We start from the raw sequence: 25,008 nt of genomic DNA, 5'->3' as shown, positions 1-25,008 counted from the left end.
ACACACAGAGACACGTAGAAAAACACACACACCGACACACACACACACAGCAAGTAACTCATTAAGTGTTGGCTATTGTTATCACTATCTCGTTGCATCCCCAAACCCTATGGGAAAAAAAATCAAAGCAAATCAGTTCTTGTCACCAGTTTAACTCAGCTCTCTGCTAGCTCTGTCAAGCTCTGATTCTACGGTTATTTATGGACACAACTTAGTTCTATGACGTAGCTACCCCGAAGGCCAAGCCCTTATCAGAGGGCCTTGTATATAGTAGGCTGTCCTGCCAGGTTGGGGGTTAGCATGTAACAATAGTCCCTACCTCATCCAGGCTGTGGGAGGAACTAATGAGAAATTTCTGTAATATACTCTTTAGTACAGTGCCTGGCACTAAGTAAGCTCCTAATAAACCAGAGTCATTATTGTTCCATCTTACAGTGAGGCTCCCAAATATGTTCCTTAAAAACATAGACTCTGCAACCATACTGTCTGGGTTCAACTTAGTGCTAATTCTATTAGCCTCGAAGTTAATTAACCACCTGGCTTCAGTTTCCTCATCTGTAAGATGGACATGATAACAGCATGTACCTAAATGAGGTTGTTCCATAGATCAAATGGGTTAATACAATAAACACACTTAGATGTGTGCCTGTCACATGTTGGTATATGTAAGAGCTTTTTGTCACCACTTATAGATGGGGAGACCCAGGCTCAGAGACATCAAGCAGTAATGGAGCTGGGATCCAAATCTAACTAAGGCTGCCTCACTCTTACTATCAGGATATGTTGCTGCCCCAGATGATCCATGTATATTTTACCAGGAGCCTTCTCCTGTGGTGGAGATGTCAAGAGTGGAGGAGAATAAGCTGGCACCAGAGATCTCTGGGGTAAGGGAGACCACAGGATGCCCTCAAGTCAAGCCATAGAGGCGGCTTTTTCCTCATGTGTGTCTGGCCATATGATTTTAGCATTCTATCAAGTCTCAGAATCAGAAGGCCTAAAAATGGCACCACCCATGCAGACCTCTAACCCGGAATCTGCAGCGAAACTCTCCTTATTGCACATTGATGTCACACTCAAAGATGGGCCCCTGATTTTTAACAAAAAGAGGCCCTGGCCTTGAGGCATTTTCCATTTCTGAGGCATGATTCAGCCTAGGAGACAAGACCAGACAGACTTGTTCCAGAGGAAGGAGGCCTGGGTGGCGGATGGAGAGGGAGAAGAAAAACAAACAGGGCTTAGAGCTGAGCAAGTCTCACAGCTGCTGGGCTGCAGGGGGAGGGAGAAGAAGTGAACAGAGGGAGCCCGCCTGCACAGAACGGGGCGCCCACTGACCAATTTACCTTCCCTGAAGTCAAATGTATTGATTTAAATAGGAATCCAGCCCATGCTTCTAAAGCCCCAGAAAAACACTAGTAACATTTCACAACTGTGAAGCACAAAATGATTGCCAAAGCATTCCACGTAAGTAAGCTCAATTTTCGCTGCTTTTTAAAATAATTTGTGTCTCTTATTACAAAGCATCAAGTGCTTATTGAGGAATACTAGGAAATGTTTTTAAATGTAAATCTTAAAATGTCAAGTATGTATATATTACACCACTAGTAACATTTTCAGTAAATTTCTAACTATTTTTTTCCGAGCCTGTGTACAGACAGAGGTCATTTAAACAAAATTGAGAAGTACTACAGAGTTATTGTTTTTTTTTATTTATTCAATCATGCCATGTGGCATGTGGGATCTTACCAGACCCCACAGACCAGAGATCAAACCCATGCCCCTTGCACTGGAAACAGAGTCTTAACCCCTGGACTGTCAGGGAAATCCCCAGAAACTTTTAGATCTTTTCTTTTTCATGTAACATAAAATCACGGGGATTTTCTAATGGTGCCAAACGTTTAGCTGTAACAATTCATAATGACTGCATTTATCAGTATAGATGTGCCACATTTGCTATAGCCACACCCTAATTGTTGGACATTCCAGATATTTACAAACTCTTTAAATAACACTGCTGTGAACATCTTTTTACTTACATTTTTGTCTATATATCTGATTATGTCCTAATAGTAAATTTCTAGTAATGAAATTACTAACTCCAAGGATTTTAATATTTTTGAGTACATATAGCCAAATTACTCTCGAGAAAAATGTATTCAGTTTACCCTCTGACCAGCACCATGTGACAATTACCTCTCACTCTCTGAGTGAGCCAGTGAGTTAGGTAACAAGCATCTCATGTTACAAATGTGGAAGATTGGGATTCATACAACTGAAAGTCAAACTCTAGTGCCCTGGATTTGGTGCCAGGGATCCTCCCACTCTGCCTTCTAGATAAGATGAGCTCCAAAAAGATTTTCCTGAGTAATGGAGTTGTAGAAAAATTTATTTTTATATCCTCACTTATTGGTAAAAATATTTTTTTAAATCTTCAGTTTCTTGACCTTATTTGTACCATGGGCCCCTTTGGCAGCCTAGTTAAGCCTGCCAACCCCTGGGACTTCCCTGGCCATTCAGTGCTTAGGACTCTGCACTTCTAATGCAGGGGGCATGGGTTTGATCCCTGGTCAAGGAACCAAGATTTCACATGCCGCAGGGCACGGCCAAAGAGAAACAAAGGAAAAAGCCTACCAGCCCCTTCTCAGAGTAATGTATTTATATGCATTTAACCCAATTATCGGGATTCCCTGGTGGCTCAGAGGATAAAGCATCTGCCTGCAATGCAGGAGACCCAGGTTCGATCCCTGGGTTGGGAAGATCCTCTGGAGAAGGAAAGGGCAACCCACTCCAGTATTCTTGACTGGAGAATTCCCCAGATAGAGGAACCTGGTGCGCTAAAGTCCATGGGGTTGCAAAGAGTCGGACATGACTGAGCGACTTCACACACACACACACACACACACACACACACACACACACATAACCCAATTATATTAAATATAAAAGTAAAATGATGATGGAGTAATGCTCCTTTATGACAAGGAGCATTAATGACAGGATCTAGAACTACATGGAAGGAGAGCTAGTCATCAGGGGTCCTGAGGGTTCCTGTACATTCTAGCTGAGTTTGCTCTTGTGATGTCAGCAGTTTCAGTAGCCAGACACTTAAGGAACAGAGTAGCTTATTTGCTGCTTTCTCAAGAACTGCTGGGCCTTGGTTCTAAATTCTTCTTATGTAACATAATCTACTACATGTGCTCCAGTCATCTGGCCCTCTGCTTTGCCTCATGGGAATTAGAGCTGAGGGAAACTGCACAGACATGCTGACACCCTCCCTACCCCTTTAAATATGAATAATGAAGTCTTACATCTGGGATCTAGAAGTTTTGTGTCTTTGGTCCTTATCCAGGAAACTGTAGCAAGCTGACTTAGCTTGCAGGGAAGGTAAAGTCTGAATGCCTTCACAATTCTGACCCTACCATTCATTTCAAAGCAGAGTTGAGTGTAAATGATATTTTGAGATGTATGCAACAGCTATAATGCAGACCAAGAATACATGTAGTTTTTACTGGTACAAAAGTCACTGTAGTTTACTGTATACATTCAGCTAAAGGTTTCTGAAAATGTCAGGTTTTTTCTTTTCCTCATTCAAGTTCATAGATTTTTTAGGAGAACTCTTGGCTGCTGCCAACACCTCAAAAGAAGACCAGAAAATCCTGTTGATCAAGCAAAGCAAGTCTAAGTTAATTTGATATTTACTGTAATAAGGGAGAATAACACCTTGAAAGAGACTTGGTGTAGTTACTAAAAGGATTTCAAGAAAGGGTGTTTACAGGATTTGGAGGCCTGGGCTCGAGTGGTTTAAGGTGGTTTTTCAAAGCAATAAACTGATGGGGATTGGGCACAGTTTATGACATTTAAGATAGCTTGGGATTCGTAGACATAGAGAAGCAGAGGTCTTGAAGCAAGTCTCCTTAAATAAACTTGGCCATATATGTGAGCTCTTGGCCTGTGTGAGCAGTCTGTGGTCCTGACAGTCATCTGTCCTGTGCCAGATGAGGAAACCATTTGCCCAGATAATTTATTTCTTCAAGCAAACAATTAATCTACTTATCCTCCTAGATAAGAATTTCCCTGGTGGTCCAGTGGACTTCCCTGGTGGCTCAGATGGTGAAGCGTCTGCCTACAATGCGGGAGACCCGGGTTCGGTCCCTGGGTGGGGAAGATCTTCTGGAGAAGGAAATGGCAACACACTCCAGTACTCTTGCCTGGAAAATCCCATGGATGGAGGAGCCTGGTAGGCTACAGTCTATGGGATCGAAAAGAGTCGGACACGACTGAGCGACTTCACTTCACTTCCAGTGGTTAAGCCTCAGTCCTTCCACAGCAGGAGGCACAGGATCAATCCCTAGTCAGGTAAACTAAGATTCTGCATGCAGTGCAGCACAGCAAAAAAAAAAAAAAAACACAAGAATTTCCTGATTTTTGAATTCAGTGATTTTGTAAATCCTTCATGCTATCTTAGAACTGGAAGAAATATTCCAGTTGGAATTAGAATTGGAAGAAGATCATCTAATGGAGAAATCTTGGGCTTTGGAATCAGAAAAGCTTGGCTTTTAATCCCTGATCGATCAATCACTCCCGGCATTGGCATTCTTTCCATCATTTCCTTCATTAAAGAAATATGTATTAACCTCCTATGATGGGTTCTGATAAATTATCTAAGTTCTTGGAACCTCAGTTTCCTCATCAGTAAAATAAAGATTAAAGTAAAAAAATAAAAAAGAATTTCCTAGAGCAGTTGAGCCATGTTGACATGGGTAGTCTCAGTTCTTGATAAATCGTGTCCAACTCTTTGCGACCCCATGGATCATACAGTCCATGGAATTCTCCAGGCCAGAATACTGGAGTGGGTAGCCTTTCCCTTCTCCAGGGGATCTTCCCAACCCAGGGATGGAACCCAGGTCTCCCGCATTGCAGGGGGATTCTTTATTAGCTGAGCCACAAGGGAAGCCCTACTTGATAAGACCAGCTTCTTAACTGAAATCCCCTTTCTCATGGAAGTAGAGGCCTATTTTTGCCTGTTTTTGCTGTCTGTCCTTTCCATACCGTGAGTTCACTGTGGATAGGGGCTAAGGTTTAAACTCCTAGATGTAGGATTCATTTGTTTTCTATATGTTTACCAAAAAAAAAGAAAACCCACTCAAATACCTTTTTTAATACATGGGGGGATTTACTTAGTGAGGAGTCCTTGTGCTGTACACTTTTCCATATATGTAAGAATTGAATAATTAAGAAGGTGTTTTTTTTTTTTTTGTAATACCCTTCTGTTGACCCTTATAGCTGTTGACTTTTTACATCAAAATTCAAAAAAAGAGCTATATGTACTCATTGTTTCTGATTCAGTTCAGTTCAGTTGATCAGTTGTGTCCGACACTTTGCAACCCCATTGACTTTTTTTTTAATGAACTTTTTTATTTGGAAAATTTCAAACATAAAAGAGAGAATTGTAGAGTATGAATCATTCAGCGATCATAAGCTCATAATCAAGCATGGTTCATCCATACCCCATCCCACACACATTCCCATTGTATTATCTTGAACCAAATCTCAGACATTGTTATAATTTCATCAACAATTATTTTAGTATATGGCTTTAAAATATAAGACTTCTTTTACCTAACCATAATACCATAAATCTTAAAAAATTGTCCCATATTATCTAATATCTAAAATATCTAAAATACCATATTCTAAAATAACATCATAGCATAATATCTTAAAATCAACAATTATTTCCTTAACATCATTAAATATCCAATCAGGGTTCACATTCCCAACTGCCTCGTAAATGATAGCACTTTTTTTCATTTGAAACAGTATCTGAATAGGACCCATATGTTGCATTTTGTTGCTATCTACCTTAAATTTAATTTAGAGATTTCCTATCCCTCCCCTCCTTTTTTCCTTTTTCTTTGTTTAATTTATTCATTGAAGAAATTATCACTGTTTCTGTAGAGTTTCCTACAGTCTGAATTTTGCCGGTTGCATTTCCTTGATATGTTAACACAGTCTTCCTATCCCTGTATTTTCTGTAACTTGTTGGCAGTTAGATATGATGACTTGATCAGATTCAGCTTTGAATGTTTAGGCAAGAACAGTTGAGAGGCAGCATGGTGGTCTCCTGTTATAAAGCATAGATGGATGTCTAATCATCTCTTTCTCATTTATGTCCATCTCTGCCAACAATTGATGATTGTTGCCTACTTTTATCATTTCCTTAGTGCTTGCATGAGAATATTTTTTATAAAAAGACACTTCCTCTTGTTAACTAGTTAGCTATCCTGGCATACAGTTTACATAGACAAGGCAGGCCATTCTTCATTCTTTCTTTTTGTTTTCGTTTGCTGGTTTCAAAATAATGAATTGTTTCCCTAGCATCCTCCAAAAGTAAACATTTTGGGTTTCAGGGGAAGTTTATTGTATTACTACAAACTCATGGGTTTAAACATATTTCACATGTTTCTGTTCATTCTTATTAATGGAAATATTTTCAATCTATCACATTGTGAAAGATCAAAAATTCTGAAAACATACAGAGTTGGTGAGGCTGTGAAAAATGGTTCAACATCTGTGGACAGCAATTTGACAATATTTAACAAATCATAAAAGGCATATTTCCTTTGACACAATGATTTTACTTTCAGGAATTTATCCTACAAATGCACTCACAAGTATGCAAAGTGATGTATGTACCGAGTCTAAATAAACAAAAGCAGTTTTGTTTATTTTAGCAAAAACAAAGGTAAAGTGATACTTATGCAGAAAAATTAATAGCAACATTATTTACAACAGCGAAAAGTGGAAGCAACCCAAATGCTATTGCTGGATGAGTAGATAAATAAAATTTGGTATACACATACAATGGAATATTATTTAGTCTTAACAAGGAAGCAAATTTCTGACACACACTGCAATATGGATGTGTTGGTTGCACGGCAATGTACATTCTTGAAGCTACTGAGCTGATTAAAATGATTAAGATGGTAAATTCTGTGTTGAGTATTTTGCCACAATTGAAGTTTTTAATTTAAAAATATAAAGTAAATTAAAATTTAAAATTATAAACATGGGTTTTACCTTTCACCTTTCTACTTTTAAATGCCAGTTTAAATACAAATATCATAGTATTCACACACGGAATTACACAATACAGAAATCACACAATTTGTGAGTTATGATTTGCTCCGGGGGTGTCTTGAACTGTCCAGAAGAGGCAAACGCTAGAGAGACAGAGGAAGATTATAAAGAGCAAAGGAGCCCTCCCAATCCACCCCCAAGCTCAGAGCCGGAGTACGCGGCGCTCCAGGGGCCAGTGGACACTCTCTCCAGGACGGCCCCGCAGGGCGCATCCCTCCCGCAGGCAGGCAGCGAAGAAGGCCGGCGCCGGGCTGCTGGGTCCGGCTCCTGCCAACTGCTGACCGCGGCGCCGCGCCCTCGCCGGGCGAAGCCTAGCGATTTCAGGTCAGGTGTCTCTCCTTCCCCAGGGCCCGCCGCCCACACCGGGGCAGAAAAGCGACTCCCAATGGTATGGAGACCCTCGCATCGGTCCAGCTCTCGCCCCTGGACCCGGGTGAGTGGGTGACCCTGAGCAGCCAGGCAGGGGAAGGGATGGCCACAGTTAGAGCCCTGCCCCTTCTCACCGCGCGCCCAGAACCCAGCCGGGGTCGGAAGGGGGCAGCAGGGCCACAGACACGGAGGCCGCGGAAGGCAGGATGGCGCAGGAACCAGGGCTTCTAGCCCCTGGTGCATGCTCCATTGTTCTAGGAGACTTCCTTCTGAAATGTAAAATTCTAAGATACAGTCAGAGGAGGGCATGGCAACCCAGTCCAGTATTCTTGTCTAGAGGATCCCAAAGACCGAGAGCTGGCAGGCTACAGGGTCACAAAGGGTCAGAAACGACTGAAGTGACAGCAGTAAGGTACAATTAAGGTTATCAAGGCAGTGACAGCAGAGCATTAAGTGAAATGCAAGGCACTTCCCAACATGGGACGCCCCTATTCGAGTGCACTGGCCACACACCCATGAAGCCGGCCCTGGTATGTAGGGAGCACGAGTATTGTAACATTTGGAGCAGTGCTGTCCAATAGAAATAAAACGTGAGCCGCACATGCGAGCCGCATTATGTAATTTTAAATGTTCTAGTGTCCAATAAAAAAGGTAAAAAGAAACAGATGAGAGTAATTTTAATAATAGATTTTATTTTCCCTAACATATCCAAAATAATACTGAGCAGGGCTCTGTGTGTCTCCTGGGCACAGCACTTTGTGTCCCCCATTTCTTTGATTTTAGGAAATAGCCTTCATTCAGCCTCCATGACCTCCCCTGAGTTCCAGTCAGATTCAAGCAGCTGTTATTTAGGGAAGAGAAGGGATGCAAGACGAGGAGAAACAGTCAAGAGCACCCTTTGGACAAGGGATACAATGTGTCCCATCAAGAAATACATACAATCAATTGATATAAAACTTCTCACTGTCTTCCCCAAGTGAGGACACATGGTTTGAGGGCTTTAGCCCACTGTGTCCCCCTTTGCCTGGCAAAGCAATAGAGTTCTCCTTTTCTGCTTCACCCGAAACTGTCTGCAAGATTTGATTTGGCACCAGTATACAGAGAAGCTGAGCTTTTGGCATCAAAAAGTATTATCATCTCAACAAGTAATCATTATTAAAATTACTGAGTTTTTTTTTTCATATTAAGTCCTCAAAATTCAGTATATATTTTATACTTAGGGCACATCTTGTTAAAAGACCTCAATTGCCACATGTGGCTGGTGGCTGATAGAGTGCAAGGAGCAGGTCTAGAGCATGAAAAAGGAAGTGGGTGGCTGAAGACTTTGTGTAGTTGCCTCTGGGTGGCATAACACTGGCTGCTAAAACAAATACCTACCAACTTTTGTCAATCACTTCCTGTGACTGGTGGAATTTGACAGCAGAATTCCTGTGAGTGATTTTGATGAGTGTCATGAATATTGAGTCTCTATTTTAACACTGTTACTGATTTTAAAATATCCCTGTATATAACAGTGTCACCCAGACGTTCATTAAAACAGTGGTTCTAATGCTAATGCTACAAAACAACTCCTATTCAATAAATATTAGAAGGGGAAGTTAGATGTGTCAATTACCAGCTTGTCGTTTTTCTTTTGCGACCCCATGGACTGTAGCCCACCAGGCTCCTCTGTCCATGGGATTGCCCAGGCAAGAATAGTGGAGTGTTGCCATTTTCTGCTCCAGATTCTTCCTAACCCAGGGATTGAATTGCATCTCCTATATTAGCAAGCAGATTCCTTACCACTCAGCCACCAGGGAAGCCCCATTGCCAAGAGGGAAGCCAAATAACCAACCTTACGCTCTATTTGTTAATTCAGAAATGAACACCTTGAGAAATATTGGAAAGTTCTGAGAAATAAAAATTAACATTTAAGAAGGTACACTTTTAAGTTTGCAAAAATGGCTACACAGGCAAAAAGGAAGGAAAAACAAAACCTGGCCACATAGGTGCAAGCAAGCTCCAGGTCAAAGTAATGTGCACCTGAGCTGCTCTGGTTGTGCATGTGAACACTCAGAACAAAAAACCCTGTTTGACATTTTTTTTTTTCTGTTTTTTTTTTTTTTTTTTCTGTTTGACATTTTGCATGTGTTTCTATAGAGGAAATTGCGTGCTGCGAAAACTGTGTCATTAAGTAGGGTTTTATTTTCACTAGCCTTTCGCATTCAGGTAAAGAATTTCCCTGCAATGCAGGAGACCCAGGTTTGATCCCTGGGTTGGGAAGACCCCCTGGAGAAGGGAATGGCTAACCACTCCAGTATTCTTGCCTGGAGAATTCCCCAGACAAGAGGAACCTGGTGGGCTACAGTCCATGGGGTTGCAAAGAGTCAGGACACCACTGACAAACACTTTCACTTTCCCATTCAGAAGTTACAAAAGTTTACTGGCAGACTAGCATGCCACATAGTGGTAAGAATAGGAAACTACAGGCCATGTTACAAATATTTAATACAAAGTATTTGGCCACCTCATGCGAAGAGTTGACTTATTAGAAAAGATTCTGATGCTGGGAGGGATTGGGGGCAGGAGGAGAAGGGGACGACAGAGGATGAGATGGCTGGATGGCATCACTGACTCGATGGACGTGAGTCTGAGTGAACTCCGGGAGTTGGTGATGGACAGGGAGGCCTGGCGTGCTGCGATTCATGGGGTCGCAAAGAGTTGGACACGACTGAGCGACTGATCTGATCTGATCTGATTTGCTATAATGATATATGGAAATAATAAGTGCAACAGAAAATAAACACCTGGAAACGCACCATCCAACTTAAGAACTAGAACATTACCTATCACGCATCCATCCATCTGTATGCCTTTTTCCTATCTTATCCTGCCTCACCAGAGATAATACTGGCTTGAATTTTATGTTGACCATTTTCTTGGTTTCTTAAAAAGGTTTTATCATTTCTGTATGCATCCCTAAATGGAATATTGTCTAATTTGCTCATTTGAGCTTTATAAAAGTGGCATCATGATTTTATGTAGTTTTCTGCAACTTGCCTTTTCCATACATTTACTTGACCATATTACGTGTATAGCTGGAGTTGATTCGCTGTGGGAAGAGACAGCTATTTATTTATCCATTTACCCATTCTCCTGTCAATGGACATTTCATAGCCTCCAATGTTTTGCCATCTTGACAATACAGCAGTGAATATTTTTATGCATATTTAAGAATTTCTTTGTAATATGTCTAGTTCAATTTTACAAAATGCATATAACCAAAGTGTCTTTCAGAGTTGTACCAATTTACACTCCATTTGTTGTATATAAAAGGTTCCACTGATTTTCATCTTCACCAGTACTTGGTGTTACTAATTTCTTAATTATTGCCAATGCAGTTATCGGCTGTGCTGGATCTTTGTTGCTGTGCAGGCTTTCCTTTAGTTGCAACGAGTGAGGGCTACTCTCTAGTCACGGTTGGGCTTCTCTTGTCGTAGGGCACAGGATCTAGGACGCATGGCTTCGGTAGTTGTAGTTCCCGGGTTCTAGAGAACAGGCTCAGTCGTGTGGCCCACAGGCTTAGCTGCTGTGTGGCCTGTGGGATCGTCCCAGATCAGGGATCAAACACACGTCTTCTGCATTGGCAGGCGGACTCTTCACCCCTGAGCCATCAGGGAAGCCTGGAAAATCAGTTCTTATCATGGCGTTGACTTGTATTTTCATGGCTGTCAGTGAGGTCAAGCATATTTTAATTTAAGTGGGCGACTTATGTTTCCTTTTTCATAAAGTGCCTATTCACATCTTGCGCATTTTTAACTGGTTTGTCTTTTTCTTATTTTAAGCTTAAGATCTTAATCTGGAAATATATGTGTGTGTATCAGTTTCTATATTTAGCAACTTTGGTGAATTGTATTTAACAAGTTTGGTTTGGTAAACTCTCTGATCAGTTGTAGTAATTTATCCACAGATTCTTTGAGGGTTTTCTACATATACAATTATGTTAGCTGCAAATAATGACAGTGTTGTTTCCTTCTTTCTCCTGTCTGTCTTGCCCCTGCCTTGTGGAGCAGAAGCGGCGATAGCAGACACTTCTGTTTCATTCTACTCTTAAAGGAATGATGCTTTCAATGATTCGCCATTATAAATGATGACTATTGTCTTCTTTTTCTTCTTCTTCTTTTTTTTTTTTTTTTTTTGCTTTTTGGCCATACTATGTGGTATGTGGGATCTTAGTTCCCTGACCAGCAATCAAACCTGTGTCCCCTGCAGTGGTAGCTTGGAGTCCTAACCACTGGACTGTCAGGGAACTCCCTCCTGTAGGCTTTTTTAAAATATATTACATTTTAATGTTAGGAAGTTTTGTTTTATTCCTGCTTTTCTAAGAGTTTTTTTTTTTTAAACAAGAATGGATGTTAACTTTTACTGACTGCCTTTACTACATCTATTTAGATAATCATACAACTTCTCCTTTAACCCATTAATGTGATGAATTAAAGTTATGGCCTTTAATGTTAAATGATCCAAATATTCTTGGGATAAATCCAGATTAGTTATGATGAATTGCCCTTAATATAAGCTGTTGGACTTGATTTGCTAGTAGTTTGTTTATAATATTTCCATCTATGTTCGTGAGGGATTCTTGTCTGAATTTTCTTTTACAATCTGAAAATTTTCAATCTGAATTTTCTTTTAAAATCAATCAGTTCTTGATTGATTTTATTTCAAGGTTATACTAACCTCATATGAGGTGAGGAGCAGTGCTTTTATTTGATATTCTTTGTGTGAAATTAGAATCATTTGTTCTGTGAAAATCTGCTAGGAATTGCCTGAAAAATGGCAAGGCTTGTTTTTTTTGTTTGTTTGTTATTTTTTTTAAGACATTGAAACTGATTTAATTTCCTTAATACTGTTGGAAACTCGAGCTTTCTTGTAACAGCTTTGATAAGTTGTATTTTTCTAGAAATGTTTCCCTTTTTAATAAGTTTTTAAATTCACTGATGTAATGTCCTTTATAGTATGCTCACTTATCTGTTTAATCTCTTCTGTATTTGCAGCTTTCTTCAGTTCTCTGTTCCTATTACTACTTGTTTATGCATGCTACTTACAACCCTCTTTCGAAATGAATCTTACCAAAAGTTTGCCTATTTTATCTGGCCATGGCTTGTTGATCATCTCTATTGTCTATTTGTTTCATTTCATAAATTTTTGCTCTTATCTTTATATCTACTCTTAAACTTTCTTTGTGTTTATTCTATTGGGTTTTTTTTTTCTCTCTCTCTTAGAGTGAAAGCTAGCTCATTAATTTTCAGCCTTTTTTAAAGTAAATATCTAAAGCAATAAATTTCCCTGTAATTACCATTTTTGCTACACCCACCAGGTTTGATATTTACAATTTTCATCATGTATCATATAGTTGTTTCTATACAACTTTTAATTTCTATTATATCTTACTTGACTCATAAATTATATAGAAATGTACTTTCTAATTTTTAAAACTTAGAGGACGCTGTCATTTATCTTTCTGTTAAAGACTTTTAATTTAATTGCATAAGCTCTATCCATGATCATAGGTCATAAAATGTGATTTATGTGAATCAAATTCTTTGAAATTTGTTGAGACCGGCTTTATGGCCTTTTATATAGTCAATTTTTGGAAATGTTCCATGTGCACTGGAAAAGAATGTCTATTCATTGATTGTTGGATGTAGAGTGATTTATAAATATCCACTAAATCAAGCTGGTTGATTGTGTTATTCCAATCTTTTTTGACCCATTAATAATTGAGAGCTCTGTATTGAAATCTCCCACTATGTTAGTGGATTAGTCAATTTCTATCCATAGTTCTGTACATTTTAGTAGGCACCCACAACTTTAGAACCATTATATTTTCCTGATGGATTAAACCTTTTATCATTAAACTGATAAATACATTTTTGCTTTATAGTCTATTTTATGTAATATCAATATAATCACACCAGCTTTCTTTTAATTAGCTTTTGCTTTTGTTCATCATTTTCCGTTCATCCTTTCTCTGTCTTTTAATTTTAGGTGTGTCTAGATTTTTTAAAAATCTAGATCTGAGCTCCTTTAATTGTTTGTCCCTTTCATACTTGTGGTCACTCTTTTTTTTTTTTTTTCTTTTTAATTGGCTGCGCTGGCTCTTCGTTGCTGTGCAAGGGCTTTCTCTAGTTGTGGAGAGCAGGGGCTATTCTCTAGTTGCAGTGGGTGCACTCCTCCGGGGCTTCTTTTGTTGCGGAGCACAGGCAGGCTCTAGAGCACGTGGGCTTCAGTAGTTTTGGCTTAAGGGCTCCAGAGCAGGGCTGGGGTGGCGGGGGGCAGTAGTTGTGGTGCGCAGGCTTAGTTGCTCTGGGGGCATGTGGAATCTTCTCTGAGCGGGGATGGAACACTGTGTCCCCTGCGTTAGTAGGCAGATTCCCAACCGCTGGACCACCAGGGGAGGGCCATACATGTCATTACAGAAAATATTTCTACCATCTTAACATTTATTTTTCATTTGTTCTCCTTTTCTGAATCTCTCCATTTTTCCCCCCTAAACTGACTTTGTTTTCTTACTCTGTTTTCTCCTCTACTGGTGTGGCGGTTATACTATCTCTGTTTTTAGTAATTACTCTTGAAATTTTACCAGGTATGTTTAACAAAGCCTAAGTGATCAATACCTGAACCTTTCCAAGAAGAACTCCCAGCACTCTTCCTCCTCTTACCAGCCTTCCTCTCCTTCCCCACCTATAAATTATTATTGGCCAGTATCTGTGCCTGTCCTTTTCAACCCCACACATTACGTGTCATCACCATCTTTCATTAGCAGTGTTTTGCAGTTATTTTAACTGCTATTTCACTGTTTATTTAAATAAATAGTTTATTTTACTGTTTTCTGGGTTAGCAGTTATTTTCTCTGTGTACTTCGAAGTTATCTTTCTGCCTTTTAGATTCGCTGTTACTGTTACTGTCTGATTTGTTGTTTCTTTGTAGGCAGTTTTTCTTTTCCCTCTAGCTGCTTTTAACATTGTTGCCTCTAATGCTCTGTGGTTTCTCTACAATGTGTCCATGTGTGTGTCTTTTTTTAACCTGCTGGATGCATGTTCTTTTTCTCCTGTCCACGTGTTGGTGTCTTTTATCAGATCTGGAAATTCTTAGCCATTAGCTTTTCAAACATTGCTTCTTTATTCTCTCTATTCTCTCCTTCTGGGATTCTGGTTGGATATATTTTAGACCTTCTCATTCCATCTGTTCTTCCCTTAACCTCTCACTGATATTTCTCATCTTCTTGACTCTCTGCACTGCTGCTGCTGCTGCTGCTAAGTCGCTTCAGTCGTGTCCGACTCTGTGCAACCCCATTGACGGCAGCCTACCAGGCTTCCCCGTCCCTGGGATTCTCTAGGCAAGAACACTGCACTGCATTCTGGTAATTTTCTCAGATCTATCTTCCAGTTCATTAATTCATTGTCCAGCTATGTATAATCTGTTATTTAGTCTGTCTATTGAGTTTTTAATCTCAACAACTAATTTGTTAAGTTCTATTTGCTCTCTTTTCAGATGCGTCTCGTCATTTTCAATAGTCTCTTTGCCTTGCTCATTTAAAAAAATAACAGCTCTACTGGGATATAATTTGCAAATAGTAAGATTCACCCTTTGAAAGTGTACAATTCACATTCACAGAAGTTGTGAAATAATTACCATGAATTCTTGAAAAATTCTATCACCCTGAAAAGAAACTCTATACTCATTAGCAATAACTGCCAGTTTCCTTCTACCCTTGTCTCCCAAAAATCACTAATCTAGTTTCTTTCTCTTTGGATTTGCCTATTGGAGACAATTCATATGAATGGAATCATACTATATATATATATACATATATATATAAAACCTTCTATAACTGTTTTTTTCATCTAGCAAAATGTTTCCAATTTTCATCCATATTTTAGCAAATATCATTACTTTGTTCTTTCTTGTGGCTGAATGATATTCCATTATATGGGTCTACCATATTGTGTTTATTCATTTACCAGTTGATGGACATTTGGATTGTTACTACTTTGGGAGTATTATGAATAATGCTGCCATGAACATTTATGTACCTGTTTTTGTGTGAATATATATTTTCTTTTCTCTTGGTTATATACCTGTATATCTAAGTTATGTAGTAGCTCTACTTAACAGTGTGAGAAATTGCCAGAAGGTTTTCCCATGAGGAAAGCAATGGGATTGTCTATTTTTGGCTGTGCTGGGTCTTTGCTGCTCACGTGGGCTCTCTCTTGTCGCGGTGAGCAGGGGCTGCTCTCACCTGAGGTGCACCAGCTTCTCACTGTTGTGAAGCACGGGCTCTAGAGCTCACCGGCTTCAGTAGTTGGTGGTACGTGGGCTTAGTTGCCCTGCAGCATGTGGAATCTTCCTGAACCAGGGATCAAACCCATGTCCCCTACATTGGCAGGTGGATTCTTAACCACCGGACCACCAAGGAAGTCCCCATCTTTTATTTCTTTAAACATTTCCCTTCTAGTTATTTATATCTTCTTCTATCTGAAAATTGCAATATCTTAAAACCATAGAGATCTATTGATAAATGTGTTCTATTTTGTCTTCTATTCATGGTAGCATATTTCCTTCTATATTTGATGATATATTTCTGTGAAAATATAAAGTAGGGTTTTTCTTCTGTTCACTAGTATAGCCCCATCATCTGGAACAATGACTGATACATAACAGGTGCTCAACAAATCTGTTACATGAACAGATGAGTCTTAAGGACCTAAGCAGGAAAGTAAACCCCAGAGAAGAATGCATTTGCTTCTGCTCAGTGCCAAGATGCCTACAGACCCAGGGCTATGGTTAGCCTCTATTAGTCAGGCTCTTCTTGGGAAAACAGAAGCCAAATACTCTATGAATTCCAAGTGTATCCACCTTTGTCCAATCAGAAAATGGAAACCACACAGTGATTTAAACAGAGTATGTTTAATATCAAGAATTACTAAGCTAAGATAAAAGAGTAACTATAAGATATAAAAATAACTATAATGCAGAGACTCCCCTGGTGGTCTAGTGGCTAGGACTCCGCACTCCCAATGCACAGAGCCCAGGTTCCATCCCTGGTCAGGGAACTAAATCCCATAAACCGCAACTAAGAGTTGGCATGTCACAACTAAAGATCCTGTTGCTGGCCAAAATCTTGGCCTTTTCTGGCCACCAAAGTTGAACAAAAAAATACGGAGAGTTTGGAGGAAATAGAAAGGTGGCTTTAGTCCTCAGCGGGTGGAGAGGGGAACAGCGTAGGCTCAGGCCTCAAGAACTGACCCCTCCATGAGGAGTCTAGGGGCTTACATAAGGCAAGGGCTGGCTGTCAGGAATCAGTGACAAGGAACAAAGATGATAGCATCTTGATTTCTTCCTCTTGCATTATTTCAAAGACAGTCACAGGCTGGTGTCAGTAACACAGTAATTGAGTCTGGCAATTCCGTGTCTCTGTGGCCTTCTTTCTGATGTGTAACTACAAGGGGAAGGGTGTTGTAAGGGTAAATACCAGATAGGGAATGTATTTAGCATAGAGTCAAAGGAAAAATTCTTAAAGAGTTGGGAATACCAGAACACCTTACCTGCCTCCTGAGAAACCTGTGTGCAGGTCAAGAAGCAATGGTTAGAATCGACCATGGAACAACAGACTGGTTCAAAATTGGAAAAGGAGTATGTCAAGGCTGTATTGTCACCCTGCTTATTTAACTTATGTGAAGAGTACATCATGCAAACTGTTGGGCTGGATAAAGCACAAGCTGGAACCAAGATTGCTGGGAAAAATATCAGCAACCTCAGATATGCAGATGGTACCACCCTTATGGCAGAAAGCAAAGAGGAACTAAAGAGCCTCTTGATGAATGTGAGAGTGAAAAAGCTTGTTAAAACTCAACATTCAAAAAACTAAGATCATGGTATCTGGTTCCATCACTTCGTGGCAGATAGATGGGAAAACAGTGACAGATTTTATTTTCTTGGGCTCTAAAACCACTGTCGACGGTGACTGCAGTCATGAAATTAAAAGATGCTTACTTGTTGGAAGAAAAGCTATGACAAACACAGACACTATATTAAAAAGCAGAGACATTGCTTTTCTGACAAAGGTCCATATAGTCAACGCTATGGTTTTTCCAGTAGTCATGTATGGATGTGAGAGTTGGACTGTAAAGAAGTCTGAGTGTCAAAGAACTGATGCTTTCAAACTGTAGTGTTGGAGAAGACTCTTGAGATATCAAACCAGTCAATCCTAAAGGAAATCAACCCTGAATCTTGATTGGAAGGACTGATGCTAAAGCTGAAGCTCCAATATTCTGACTATCTGATGTGAAGAACTGACTCATTTGAAAAGACCCTGATGCTGGGAAAGATTGAAGGCAGGAGGAAAAGAGGATGACAGAGGACGAGATGGTTGGATGGTATCACTCACTCAATGGACATGAGTTTGAACAAACTCCAGGAGATGGTGAAGGACAGAGAAGCCTGACGTGCTGCAATCCACGGGGTCTCAAAGTCAGACATGACTGAGCGACTGAACAGCAACAGAGGAAAAAATGTGAATTGTAGCTCCTGCAGAGTTAGAGGGCAGAAAAGCAAACTTAGTTACAGACATTCAGAGTTAGGAGCAGTTAAGTGAAAAAAAAAACTGGGAATGTTCAGGCCTGCTCGCTGTTCTCTTTATCTTCTTTGCTCTCAGGAAAGGGAAAGAGAAAAACTCATTCCTCTGTTTTCCTTTTTGCTGCAACAATCCCACATGCCATTAACGAAAATAAAATATCCTGCGTGCCATAACTAAGACCTGGCACAGCCAAATAAATATATAAAATATTAAAAACATATAAGCAAAATAAAATAGGACCATATTTAAAAAAAAAAAAAAAAGGAATATAGTGCTGAGAGAAAGTACCTAAGGAAGGACAAACTATGAAGGGGAGCTACCTTCCCAAAGCTGGGGTTCAGACCGCACTGGAGAAGATGTGGTTGCAGACCACTGTATGGCAGAGAAGTTTGAAAGGTAGCCTGGGCCAGAGCCTGTCCTCAATGTCTGGAAAGCCAAGAAGCAACCCAGTGAAGCACAGGTGAGCAGTGCCCAGGGCGCAGGTGGTCAGGCATGCAGGTGTGCAGAGGGAATTTAGCTCCACTGTAGGAGGGAGGCCTGCAATCCACTGTCTGAGCGCAGTGGGAGGTGATCACCAGACCAAGCAGGAGCTGGGAGGTCACTGAGAGATTGTGTGTTCTGGGTGTGTGTGTGTGGGCAGCGCACCACCCGAATCGCTCCCATCCATACTACCCACCAACGTACAGCACCAGTACCAGCAGGAGAACCTTTTCCTCCTCCAGTGTCTTTCCAGTGCCATCTACTGAAAACCTTAACATCAGGCTCGTCCATGATCACAGAACAGGTATTGAAAAGTGAATTTGGAACAAGAGAGAATAAAGTGATAGTTGGCATGCCAAGCATCTCAGTTTTGGATACAGGAAATCAGAGGTTTATATAAGCCTTGGAAGCCTTGGAAATCAGAGGTTTATATAACCCTTGGAAGCCTTGGGGAAGCAAAGGTAAGGGAACCTTCAACTGCAACTTCAGTCTGTAGCACCCACGACTGTGGCTTGCCTGAAGGCCACTCTAATCTCAAGAACCTCTGGGAAAGAACCACCCTAATCTCAAGAGCCTCTGGGAAGCGACCCCCACCCCCACCCCCACCCCCACCCCCACCCCCTCAGGCTGCAGCATGTTGCAGGTGAGCCTCAAGAAGCACATCCTGAAGCTACCATGAACTCTTGTCCGCTTACGAGTCTGCAAATCCCTTGGAGAACTGTGCCCTCTCCCTCGCACATGACTTCGGAATCTCTACCAACGGCCTCTTCCGCGCAGCCTCTATTGGATCCCTACAGGGCAGAGGATTCTGGGAAGCAGAGGGTTCTGGGAAATGTAGTTTCCGCTTCTCCTCAGTGAGGCAGAGGAAATCTCCGAGGTGGAAAGTGGAAGTGAAGTCGCTCAGTCGTGTCCGACTCCTTTCGACCCCATGGGCCTACCACGCTCCTCCGTCCATGGGATTTTCCAGGCAAGCGTACTGAAGTGGGTTGCCATTTCCTTCGCCAGAGGATCTTCCCGACCCAGGGATCGAACGCGGGTCTCCCGCATTGTAGGCAGACGATTTACCGGGTGTCTGAGCCACCCGGGAAATCCATAGAGGTGGAGGCAGTAACAAAAGACGATCCCTTAAACTGAGCTAAGGTGGAATCCTGAGGCAGATCCCTTATGTTGCCACTGGCCCAAGGGCAAGCTTCCCAGAAGCAGCTAAAATGGGCATTTGCCCTTAGGGCTGCCCAATCTTTGCTTTCTAATCAGTGCTCCTTCCTCCAGTCTGAGGTCCATGATTTTTGTTTGTTTAATTTTAGTGGTGAGGAAACGATGATTTCCTTCACTATCTGCATACCCAGCAATGCATTAAAAAAATTTTTTTCCCCACGATCCAGTTGTTTTATAGGGAGGGCGCCCTTCTAGGAATCAAGCCCATCACACCACCAAGAGGATCCAGGCTACTTTTTATTTTTAAATATTTATTTATTTGACTGCCTCAGGTTTTTGTTGCAGCAAGCAGGATCTTTCATTGTGGCACGTGGGCTCTCTACTTGTGGCATGTGGGTGTTAAGTCATTTCGGTCATGTTCGATTCTTTGCAACCCCATGTAGCCTGCCAAGCTCCTCTGTTCATGGGATTTTCCTGGCAAGAATACAGGAGTGGGTTGCCATGCCCTTCTCCAGAGGATCTTCCTGACCCAGGGGTCGAACCCACATCCCCTGTATTGGAAAGTGGTTTCTTAACCACTGAACCACCAGGGAAGTTCCCAGGCTGCTTTTTAAAAGAATGATTCCAACTCAGCAAGGTCCTAAAGTCAGTGGAATAATTTTAATGCCACTGCTTAGAATAGAAAAAACACTAAGAAATAAGTGATTCAAATTTGTGGCTCTATCACAGAGGCTTGTGAGGATCTGATGAAAGCTAGAGGCTCTGCAATGTATATGTATCCTCAAAACATGTTGCATAAATTTCAGGTGGTGCAAAGTCCCCTGATGCCCATCTGTGGACCCTGTCCATGGAGAGTAAGAACTTGACAAAAGAGAAATAAGATCCATACAAAATGTTAGTCCAGCTTTTATAAAGAGGGCAAAGCAGTTGGCATTTTTCTCCCAGTGCTGTTCTAAACATTAATAAAAGCATTTCTAACTATATGTTCACTGCTCACCATTTCTAGCATATTAGTTTTAAATCATATTAAAGACATAAAGTTTTTCTTGTTACACAAGAAAATTTGCAGTGGAAGAGGGCTCCTTGTGTAATTAAGGTCTACAATGGCTCTGTGCCTGTTTCATAAGGACTGAACAGGGTTTTACTAACAAGTTATTATAAAGATTTGTTTGTAATAACCTTACTTATTTTCATTTTACATTTTCATCATTTAATTTATGTCAGAGCCTTAATCAGGAACAAATTCCGAACTCAAACTACGTTTTATGGGGAAAAGATACTTTTATGCAGTGGTCAATTTTTTTTAGGAATGCCCTGGGGAAAAAATTGGATTGTCTTGTTTCGTGCATTTTAGCCTCGTCTCCCTACCCCGACCCCAAACCCAACTACCTTACGGGTTACCCAGGGAAGGGATGGCAAAGCAGGAAGACCTGGAATTCATCCTGGCTTCTGCTGGGTAACCTCGCATCACATCTTCAAGTTTCTGTTGGATCATCTGTCAAAAAGTAATGGCAGTACCCAGAGTGGGTGGGCAAGAACTGTAAGGTTGCGAGAAATATCGGTTCCATGTGCACTATTCCGATACAGTTCAGCAAATGCTTATTGACTGATTGGGTAACTGAGAATTGGCTCTGGTTAGACATCCAGCTAGGAAAAGGGATCCCACTTTGTCTGCTGGGTCTATTCAGCCTTATGACTTGCCCATTGTTTGATGGAGGATACTGTAGCCAAACTAATGAATAGTTAATTTAAAGTCAGGCAGCTAGGGCTTTTTGCTTTGGGTGGAAACTTAATTCCCAGACAATATATACATTATGTATAGACGGCCTGTACCTACCTCAGCATGTGGCACTCGGGCCAGAGCCCCACACAGGAAGATGATGGAAAGGCAGGGGAAGATGAGACATAGGCTGGGGGTGAATGGCCCAGTTTAGAACTTCGCTCTCACATCGCAGGGGTGAGCAAACTCCAGGCCACGGGAGCGAAACGTACAACTTGATTTGTCATCAGGATGATACTGTCATGCCTCTGCTGTTGTCCAGAAGGTAGTCTTTTTTGAGTCCTACTGCTAGGCACAGTGGGTTTCCCAGGTGGCCAGGTGGCGTAGTGGTGAAGAATCTGCCTGTCAGTGTGGGGGCACAAGAGACATGGGTTTGATCTCTGGGTCGGGAAGATCCCCTGGAGTAGCAAATGGCAATCCTTTCTAGTATTCTTGCCTGGAGAATTCCATGGACAGAGCCTGAAGGGTTACAGTCCATGGATTCAAAAAGAGTAGAACATGACTTAGCGACTGAGGATGCATACATGCTAAGCTAAGCATCTGAAGTTTTTTAAGATTAAAGATCATTTGAAATGGTATTTCTGTTTCCAGTTTGCAGTTTTTCTTTTTAAGATTTTTGTTTTTAATGTGGAATATTTTCAAAGTCTTTATTGAATTTGCTACAGTATTGCTTCTGTTTTATGTCTCGGTTTCCTAGCTGCGAGGCATGTGGGATCCTAGCTCCATGACCAGGGATCGAACCCACACCCCCTGCACTGGAAGGCTAAGCCAATGCTGGACTGCCAGGGAAGACTCTGCTGTTTCTTATAAAGCTAAAGGGACAATTACCATTGGAGCCAGCAATCCCATTCCTAGGTGTTTACCTAAGAGAAATAAGATATCGGTCCACACAAAGACTTGTATGTGAATGTTCTTAGCAGCTTTATCACAGTAGCCCCAAAGTGGAAACAACTCAAATGCCCCTCAAATGGATTAACAAACCATGGTACATCCAGACAATAGCATTCTACTTTGTAATAAAAAGAACTGAACTCTTGAAATGTACCAAAATACTGAATCTCAAAAGCATCATACTAAGTGGAAAAATCTGGATAGAAAAAGCTAGTTGGTTCCATCTATATGAAATTTAAGAAAATACAAAACTGTGGTGACATAAAGACAATCACTGCTTGTCGGGGTTGGTGATGGTAGAAGGGAGGCACCAGGGCCTAGCCCATACCAGTTGTACAATAGATGCTGTCAGTAGTTGATAAGAGTGAAAGAAAGGACCTGAGTTCCTTTCTGGCATTGAACCCATGGACTCCCAAAGCAGGAAGCACCACATGAATTCTGGTTTTAGAAGCTCACGTCAGCCTTTTCCACCATAGGCTCAGGAGCATGTCCTTAGAAATTCTTTTGAAGGAAGACTTTTGAGCCCACTGACCTGTTTTATAAAATAAGTCTAAGATGAAACTTAAGTAAACTTTACTAATGTTCACATAAGAGCCAGGATGTGGACAGTGGCAGGCCCTGGTACCCTCTCAGTGGGGGTACCCACTCTGAGCTTCGCCCAGCTTTCAGTGGTAGATGCGGGGTTGGGGGGTATGCGGCAGTGGGGAGGCTGAGAATAATTCAGCCCTGGGCTCCAACGGGGAGGCAGACTTCCAGACAAGGTTTGAGTTTACAACAAATGTAGAAAAGAACGCTCTCTTTCATTAAGGCGTGGAGGAGCACAGACTCTTATTTTAGGGCTTTTGTTGAAGCCCAAGGTAATGAACCACCCGCTTCTTCCCTGGCCTGCCTGGCCAGAGAGGGAGCAGCTGTGATTCTAGAGCATCTGCCCTCACTGATGGGCCCAGGGGAGGCACCTGCCTCAAGCTGGTCCAACCAGAACCTGCATGAGAGCTCAGCATTGGGCCCAGAAGAGTCCAGGCTGACTCTGCTTGCCTCCTGGATGGAAGCGAAGTGAACTTGGAAGTTGCTGGCTGAGGCCATTTGATGCTGATGCTCCCTAGGACACAGGGAGAGCCAGTTTCAGAGAGAGAGAAAGGGATGGAACAGAAGCAGAGTTGGAGGGAGGTGGCTTCCGGGATTCTCTGAGTCCAGGTCCTGGTCTCGTCTGTTCCCCAAGGCCCAGACGCACCCTGGTACCTAGATTCCTTAAGATGCCCGTGCCCCTATAATATAGAATCGCTTTTCGCCTTTGACCTGGCCCCAGGTGTTTCTAGCGGTCACAGCCACACGAATCTTAATGAGATGGCCCTAGCGTCTGTCACATGCGCGCAGTCTCGTCCCCATGGACTGTAGCCCACCCAGCTCTTCAGTCAGTGAGATTCTCCAGGCAAAAATACTGGAATGGGTAGCCATTTCCACCCCAGGGGATCTTCCCAACCCAGGAATTGAACCTGCGGATTCTTTACCACCGAACCGCCTGGGAAGCCCATAGAGTTAGTCATACAGAGTGAAGTCAGTCAGAAAGAGAAAAACAGATATTGTATTATTAACACATATATGTGGAATCTAGAAAAATGGTACAGGTGAAACTATTTGCAGGGATAGAGATGCAGACGTAGGGAGGACATGTGGACACAGTGAGGGAAGGAGAGAGTGGGACGAAGTGGGAGATTAGGATGGACATATATACGTTCCCACGTGTAAAATAGGTAACTCGTGGGAATCTGCTATAAAGCACAGGAAGCCCAGCTCAGTGACTTGTGATGATCTAGAGGGGTCCGAAGAGGGGGTGGGAGAGAGGTCAAAGAGGCGGGGGGTATATATGTACATATAGTTGATTCACTTCACTGTACAGCAGAAACTAACACAAAATTATAAAGCAATTATATTAAAAAAATTTTTAATGAAAATAATTGGAGGTAACAACCTCCTTCTGTCTCTTCCCCCAGTGTGGTCACCCTTCAAGCTTCCTTGAGGATGACTTCTGCCTGGGGGAGTGTGTCCAACAGGTGACACCAGCTGGTAGAGAAAGCCAGTCTCCATCTCCTGAGGTCCCTGTTCCCCAGGGGTCTGTCCTTGTGCCGTAACCCCTGTTTCCCACAGCAGATGTCCCTGCATCAGGCCTTTCCCGACTGCCTTTCCCCCAGCATCACTGCGCCTTCCCTGCCCCATTTCCTCTCTGTCTGCCCTCCTGTGTTCCAGCTTCTGAGTTTGGAACTCCATGTCTTGTGCCTCCCAGATGGTGGCTACAGTCTAACAGGGGACTTCAAAGCCTTCCTGAGAGATGATGAATATTAGCTGAACCTGTTGTAATCATTTCATAATATGCTTAAATCAAGCCATCATGCTGCGTGCCTGAATGTGCGCAGTGATGTATGTCAGTTATTTCTCAATAAAACCGAGTGGGGGAAGCCTTCGGGGGAGGCAGAGTAGTGTAGGAAGATGTTTTGGGAAAAGAAATATTTTCAGAAGTCCTTATGTAATCTTGATAGAAAGATGAGGATCCGTTTCACCAGATTTGGAGTGAGAAGCC

At 41.8% G+C, this 25,008-nt stretch overlaps 1 protein-coding gene and 1 non-coding gene across 2 annotated transcripts; both read left to right on the top strand.

The window, feature by feature from the left end:
- Positions 1 to 2,681: 2,681 nt before the first annotated feature.
- Positions 2,682 to 2,753, top strand: TRNAC-GCA. Its single transcript has one exon. It is a non-coding gene; the product is annotated as a tRNA-Cys (tRNA).
- A 4,339-nt stretch (positions 2,754 to 7,092) lies between these two features.
- LOC113899297 lies at positions 7,093 to 24,773 on the top strand. Its single transcript, XM_027552747.1, has 3 exons — positions 7,093 to 7,570; positions 22,240 to 22,441; positions 24,715 to 24,773. Exons 1-3 carry the CDS (start codon positions 7,175 to 7,177, stop codon positions 24,771 to 24,773), a joined length of 657 nt encoding a protein of 218 aa, XP_027408548.1. The 5' UTR covers positions 7,093 to 7,174.
- Positions 24,774 to 25,008: the final 235 nt, after the last annotated feature.

The sequence above is a fragment of the Bos indicus x Bos taurus genome, chromosome 10, assembly GCF_003369695.1.
Source record: "Bos indicus x Bos taurus breed Angus x Brahman F1 hybrid chromosome 10, Bos_hybrid_MaternalHap_v2.0, whole genome shotgun sequence".
Lineage (NCBI taxonomy): Eukaryota > Metazoa > Chordata > Mammalia > Artiodactyla > Bovidae > Bos > Bos indicus x Bos taurus.
Note: the sequence above shows the minus strand (reverse complement) of the source record. Positions and strands in the feature narration are given on the sequence as shown.